This window comes from Lepisosteus platostomus, chromosome 3 (genome assembly GCF_059453375.1).
Source record: "Lepisosteus platostomus isolate fLepPlt1 chromosome 3, fLepPlt1.hap1, whole genome shotgun sequence".
NCBI lineage: Eukaryota > Metazoa > Chordata > Actinopteri > Semionotiformes > Lepisosteidae > Lepisosteus > Lepisosteus platostomus.
In genome coordinates this window covers 380003-386669 of record NC_142613.1, presented here as the reverse complement: position 1 = coordinate 386669, position 6667 = coordinate 380003, and the positions used below count along the sequence as shown (strand labels likewise).

General features: G+C 51.7%; 1 protein-coding gene across 1 annotated transcript; it reads left to right on the top strand.

Moving 5' to 3' along the window:
• Positions 1 to 1187: 1187 nt before the first annotated feature.
• On the top strand, positions 1188 to 6534 carry tpk2 (thiamin pyrophosphokinase 2). Its single transcript, XM_088623571.1, has 8 exons — positions 1188 to 1501; positions 2311 to 2549; positions 2982 to 3045; positions 3421 to 3551; positions 4252 to 4370; positions 4980 to 5112; positions 5783 to 5879; positions 6262 to 6534. The coding sequence occupies exons 1-8, from the start codon at positions 1426 to 1428 to the stop codon at positions 6312 to 6314; spliced, it is 912 nt and encodes a 303-aa protein (XP_088479697.1). The 5' UTR covers positions 1188 to 1425; the 3' UTR covers positions 6315 to 6534.
• The last annotated feature ends 133 nt before the right edge of the window (positions 6535 to 6667 follow it).

Sequence of the window (6667 nt, the reverse complement as noted above, 5' to 3'; positions counted from 1 at the left end):
CCGAGGCCTGGCCTGGGGGAGCAGGAGAGGGGCTCCCCTCACGAGGACAGGGGACACAAGGCTGCTGCCGAGCCCTCGTCCACACAGACCAGTGAGCCGGCGTGCGCAGGGAACCCTTCGCTGGGGGCCCTGTTGGTGCAGACCCGAGCGGGGGAGGCCAGGACAGGCCAGGCCAGGCAGAGAGAAAACAGATACATCCCGGCTGCTGCTTTCTGTCAGAAAGCCAGAATGGGGGGTTTTCTTCTGCCAGACAGCCCCTAAATCAACACGATCTGTTTCCTATTACAGGACAGCAGAGGAGACATTCTGATAAAGGAGCTGAGAGGGAGGTTCAGAGAAAGAGATAGAAACCAGTAATGAACAGACAGCATTCAGGAACACTTTTAATACCCCTTTGCACGCAGAAGACCGATTGTGAGAGCGCAGGGCAGTGGGAAACAAGACAGGTTACAAACGAGAGGTGCTGATGCCAGTCTATCCTATTAGCAATGACTTGATCATGGGATCTCACCCACTGTTCCTCGAGAAGGTCGGGGTATCAACAACACGTCCTTGTTGCTTGCATCCCATTTAGGAAAGTGCCTCCTATTCGTAACTGTAAGTGCCCTTGTGATCTCTGGTTCATGTTTCTGTTCTGAAGACGTGCAGTGGGTTGCCTTGTTGTAACTTCAATACCTGTATCAGGTCCCTTCGTCTTCATCTCTGTTCAAGACTTGAAAGGTTCAGTTCTTTCACACTGTGAGTGTTTGTAACCTTGTTTTCTTCCCTCACACTTTCCTGCGGCAACAGGTCAGCCTAGTTTCACATTTGTTCATGTAAATTAGTTGTTGCTGCTTTGGAAACACTGTGATTCAACAGTCATGATAAAAAGGTTATTAAAATTTAAAATTGCTTAAATATTTTAACATGAAAATCTAAATTTAGCAATAATGCCGGCGATTCGCACAGGTAGTGAAATCAGTCTGACGGACGGTAAGGTAGCGACTCAATTAGGTTGATGAAATCTGTGCGCCTGTATGAGATCAGCTGGGTCACTATCCCGGTCCTGATTGGTGCTGCTGCTCGGAGGAGGGGGCGGGTATTCCAGCAGAAGGGAGCAGGTGACTGGACACACTCCCTATCAATCACAGGAGGTCTGTTTAAGGTGGACCGAGAAATCTTCCTAATTCAATACTAATTTCAATAATTCAGTAACAAGCGCAGGCGTATCGTTACTGAGAAAAAAAGCTACTCTCCAGCAAAATTGTACTTTCAGACGTTGATAAGAGTATATGCGTTTTACTTTAAAGAGTCTTTTTCCTAGTTTTGCGCAGAAAGCAAGAGCTACGGGAAGAGGCCGGGTCAGCGGTGACGGAGGCAGAAGAGTTGCTGGTCCCCCTTAACCAGCCTGGTTCCGCTTGCCCGCTCGCCGGCTCTGCAACCCAGATGGCCGCCTCTCCCGTGTCCTGGTCCGATAAAGCTCTCCGGCTCCTCCGGGGGCTGAACAGCTTCTACCTGCCAGGTGAGGCGGCGCGTCTAGTTTTCGATTCGTATTTGGATTCACTGTGGGTATAGACTGTGATTATGTCTGGCGCCAGGGGACTCAGAATTGGCCCCCTGGCTTGCAAACAGGACAGACTCCAGTCGATAAGACTCAGTTCAGATGCACTTGGGCCTCAGAGCTGGGCATCAGGACTCGGATGAGATGGTTAAAGTTCGTGCAAGCGAGGCTGTGCTTTAACGAGCGGAGTTCACTGACCAGGCAGCAAGCGAAATACAAAACAGATGTAAAACATACCATCTCAAGACACATTGAATGTTAAATATGATCAACAGATATTACAAATGGTTACGTGCACAAAAATAAAGCAAGTTCAATTCATAAACACATTGAAAGTTGCAAGAATCAGATTGGCAGGCAAGCACTCAGTGACATGCTAAGAGCCATTAAAAGGGACATCAGAAGATTAATGTTTACAAGACCAATGATCAATATGCTTTAAGCCCTGATTTCAGGTGTAGCCAATACTTTATTCTGTATCTCTTCTGTGTGTTTATTAGTAATGGGTATCGGTCTAACTCGGCCCTTCACGCGTTGTTAGGTGTTTTTCTGTGCACATGGAGGATGTTTCTACAGATCTCCATGTGCAGAGTTTGTGTGGGGAAACTTTAGGAAAACGTTTCTCTCCTCTCTCCTCTCTCCGCTCTCCGCTCTCCGCTCTCCGCTCTCCTGCTCTCTCCTCTTCTGCTCTCTCCTCTCCTGCTCTCTCCTCTCCTGCTCTCCTGCTCTCTCCTCTCTCCCTGCCCCTGGACTCTGTCTCCTCTCCCCAGGATCCAGCCGTGCTCAGTGCTGCCCGTTCGTGGTGTCGGGGCAGCAGGTGGGCTGGGTGCCCCCTGTGGTGGTGCAGGAGCTGGCCCGGTTCTCGGAGGTGTTCCAGACACAGGGGGGCAGCGTGGAGCTCAGCCCCAGCCTGGGCTCTTACGCCGAGCGGTCAGCAGCAGTGGACACAGTCTTGCGCTGCCTGCGGGAGGAGAACAGGTTTCGCTGCCTGAGGGGCTGGAGGGAGGAGGTGAGTCGTACTGCCCTGCGCCCCGAACCCCACTCAACTCACTGCCCTGGGCCCCGAACCCCACTCAACTCACTGCCCTGCGTCCCGAACCCCACTCAACTCACTGCCCTGCGCCCCGAACCCCACTCAACTCACTGCCCTGCGTCCTGAACCTCACTTAACTTACTGGCCTGCGCCCCAGTGCCCCGAACCCCATTAACCCTGCTGTCCAGAGCCCCACTGTCCCAAACCCCCCTAACCACACTGCCCAGCCTCAGGTCAGGCGGCAGGGACCCCACCCCTCCGTGTTCGGATCAAGGAAACTTCCAGGACGCAGTTTATCGTGGGCTCCTCAGAAGTGCTCGCAAACCTCTTACAGTTTTGTTGTGCTGGGAGAGTGCGTAGGGACGGCAGCCGGGCTTTCTCCTACCCTGACGGCTCTCTGTTCTGCAGAAGTACGAGGTGATGGCGCGATGCTGTGACCAGCCCCTCCTGGCGATGGAGCGCTCGGCTACCAGTAAGTCTGGCACCCCGATCTGCTCCTGACACCCCAGACTCCCGGGGCTGCTTGTAAGAGCAGGGCTGAAAACGCTGAACTCCACTCTGGTCTTACAGTCTGACCCCCATAACCCCCTTCTTCACTCGCATTCCTGTGCTTGAATTCCTGCTCCTGGCACTGCTCCTGTATCTCAAGCTCGCTGGGACCTGGGTGGCCGAGCTATAGAAATGCCTTTATGGTGATAATGGGAGCTCTCTGCAGCCTCTGGAGGAGTTCCACACGTTTCACACCATCCCAACCCCCAGCCCAGCTGCAGGAGCTGAGCAGAAGTCTGGCCTGTCTTGGGGGCCCTGGTCACATGACCCGCTGTCTATGTGTGCTTGCTCTCCACAGGCCTTTTCGGTGTGAAGCGCTATGGCGTCCATGTTAACGGGTTCACGCGCCAGGCGGACGGGCAGCTGGCCATGTGGGTGGCGCGCAGGTCCCTCAGCAAGCCCACCTACCCTGGACTCCTGGACAACATGGTGCAGAGTCCTTCCTTAACTATGTCCCATCTCTAGCTTGTCCTCCTGCACTCTTTCCCTCCAGACTCCCCTCTGCTCCCAGCAGCAGCAGGACATGATGGCCCAGCAGCCCCGAGCTCAAGGGCCGGGCCAGCTGTCAGGCTCCCTTACCGCTGTCAGAGCTACCAGCAGGAGTGTGTGCCGACACCCGTTTTCTCAGGGGTGCCCTTGAACACATTTGCAATTGATAGGTATTGTTTAGAGCAGAACACAGCCCATCATGTGAACTGCAGGTTGATATTCTTGCATTTTGTTTCATTTTTAATTTAGACATTATTTAGGTGGCAAGGCAATTGCTCTCCCTGTCTGTACGGAGTTTGTGCGCTGGCTGCTCCAGTGGTGCAGGTTAACAGTGGAGAAAAGACTCAGAGCAGCTCTAGAATCTGGTTGCTTTGTTAAAGGAGGAAGAAGAGCCACAGTCAGCAGGAGACTGAAGGTCTCTCCTTGTCATTAAGTGGACTAACGAAAAGTCTGCAGTTTCTGAACAGCAGCACTAAGCGAGAAAAGGCACCTTCTATTTCAGTTAACAAAAATTCCACGTTAAGGGAGTTTTACCAGCTGGAAGCAGCTTACAGGGATTTTCTGGGTAAGGGGGAAGTTCAGCCCGGCTGGAGGATGCAGTCTGACCTTGTGAGGGTGATTGTGTCCGCTGTCCACACAGGTGGCCGGAGGGGTGGCCTGTCGGACCACCATCGCAGAGACTCTGGTGAAGGAGTGCATGGAGGAGGCGTGCATCCCAGAGTGCATTGCAAAGCTGGCGCGGCCCGTGAGCACTGTCAGGTGAGCGAGCCGCACGCGTGAGAGACTGAGAGTCCGCTGCAGAGTACAGAGCTCTGACCAGGGTTAGTGCCTGGAGTTCAGCCTGAAGCAATAGATCCCTGCAGTACAATACCTGCTGGAGCTGACCGAAGTCTGCAGTTAGGACTTTGTCAGCTAGTTTGCTTGCTACTTCTACTCATTTTAAGCATTTTGAATGCTGCGGGCTTCCATGATCATTGCTTATTCCCTACCCAGGGGATTATTCTCTTGTACCAAAATAAAAGCAGGACTGTGGTTTGAACAATATGTAGCCTGTGAATTTTTTAACTGCTCCACTTAGATCGAACAGGAATTATTGCACTGTGGCCTGTTCTGATGGTGCGTTTTCTTGCTTCCTTGTAGTGCTTGTGCTATACTCTGCTGCATTACAGGTGTTGGCTAATGACAAGTGCTTTGTAACAATGAAGGCAGTCTTTCAATTTTGACTGAAAGTTAGACATTGCTAGAAAGAAAATTTGTCAGCCTGTCTTGGTTTCTGGGGGAAGAACCCTGCAGGGGTTGTCCTGAGTGAACTCTGCATATGCATTCCTGCTCCCAGCGTGAGCTCTGACCTCTGGCTTCTCTCCTCAGCTACACGTATGAGGACGATGAGGGGGTCTTCCCAGAGAGCCAGTTTGTGTTTGACCTAGAGGTGCCCCACGATTTCGCCCCAGAGATTGGAGATGGGGAGGTGCAGGCATTCTACCTGTGGCCCATGGACAAGGTCAGAGCTTGATTAGACCACAATCAGTCATCTGCTGCCAGAGCTGCCACAGAACAGCACAGTCCGACACGGTGTGTGTGCAGCCGGCTCCCACAGCATTTGGATCAGAACCACAACCCCTGAGAGCCAGGGCTTGGTGTCAGGTTTGTGCTTGGCAGAATCAGGGCTCCTCTGGCAGACAGCAGTACCATTGTCCTTGGGGACAGGGCTGCAGGTTCGAGAGGAGAGCCGGGGACAAGATGGGGCTGGGGGTTCGAGAAGAGAGCCGGGACAGACATTCCTTGTTTACCAGGAGAAATTTAAACCTTTTTAATTTGCAATGTGAATTCTAAATAACTTTGGTCTGTTGCAGGAACAATTATGTTTTATGTTGCATGTAATACGCCTGTCCCCTAGGCAGCTGCATGATCTAGAGACTCGCATTATACCTTAACGTGGGTTTAATGAATGTTGAAAACAAGATTTGCACCTTGTGTTGCAGTGATCATCATGTTCCCAATTAGTATCAGCATATGCATTAATGAAAACATGCCTGTCTCGCAGGCCCAGTAACATCATATTCTGGAGAGGACAGCATTAGGCAGGAGATGGGAAATCATGGGGGGAAGGAGGAGCTCAAGTCTCCAGCGTTAGCAGGATGTGCACTGAAACTCCTCTCTCACACCTGCAGGTGAAGGAGGTGCTGGTCAGTGCAGAGTTCAAGCCCAACAGCGCCATGGTTGTACTGGACTTCCTGCTACGCCACTCCTACTTGCACCCCGACACTGGTATGTATACAGTCAGCTCCTGTACGAGTGCACAAAGCAAACAAAGCGAAATTGGGAAATACCCTTCATGCTGTTTGAGTTATCTTAGGTTTCAGGTGCAGCTTGATGTTCTAGAAACTGGAAAAGGTTTTAGGCTGTTCTGTATTGGAAGATACTGTAAGGGGAGCAAGTTACTGGATTTTAATGCAAAAGGGGCAAGAATGGACAAGACTAATTCACAAGGGTTGAAGATTTTTCCAGTAAATTTTCAACCTGAAACTCAAAAACATTTGATTTATTCATAAATGAAAATCAGAGGAGGCGTGAAGAGATGGGGGAACACGTGGCCCTGAAGGCATGGAGTTACACGTGTGTGGCTCTCTGCGGGTCTTCTCTGTTTCAGAGCCTTACTATCAGGAGCTTGTGGTGGGGCTGCACCGGCCACTGGGACCCTGACTGGCAGAAGGCTGCGCCCAGGAACCCCCCCGCGAGCTGGAACCAGCTGCCTGCTGTCCGTTCCCTCTGCAGATGAGGAAACTTGAGAGCCAGGGTCTCTCAGCTGCGGGCAGGGAAAGTGGAGTGTTACTGTTGGAGCTCGTTTGTTTTGAGCCGTATAGCTCTGTAGCTTCACTCCAGTGCTGATCCTTTAATTTGATAAAATACCCTTGTTTCCACACTGCTGGCTGCTAGTGGCTTTCACTGTATGGGCTCAAAACTGCAAACCTCTAGTGATGTCTTTGTTAACAGTGGCACCTGACATGAGAAACTCCCCCCCCCCCCCCCCAAAGGTACAGATCTCTTCTCTTAGA

Excerpts from the sequence above, each read along its gene's own strand:
- tpk2 (XM_088623571.1), top strand. The coding sequence starts at position 1,426 with ATGGCCGCCTCTCCCGTGTCCTGGTCCGATAAAGCTCTCCGGCTCCTC. Across the intron at positions 2,550-2,981 it reads TGAGGGGCTGGAGGGAGGAG|AAGTACGAGGTGATGGCGCG; the intron begins GTGAGTCGTACT and ends TCTGTTCTGCAG. Across the intron at positions 3,046-3,420 it reads GATGGAGCGCTCGGCTACCA|GCCTTTTCGGTGTGAAGCGC; the intron begins GTAAGTCTGGCA and ends TGCTCTCCACAG.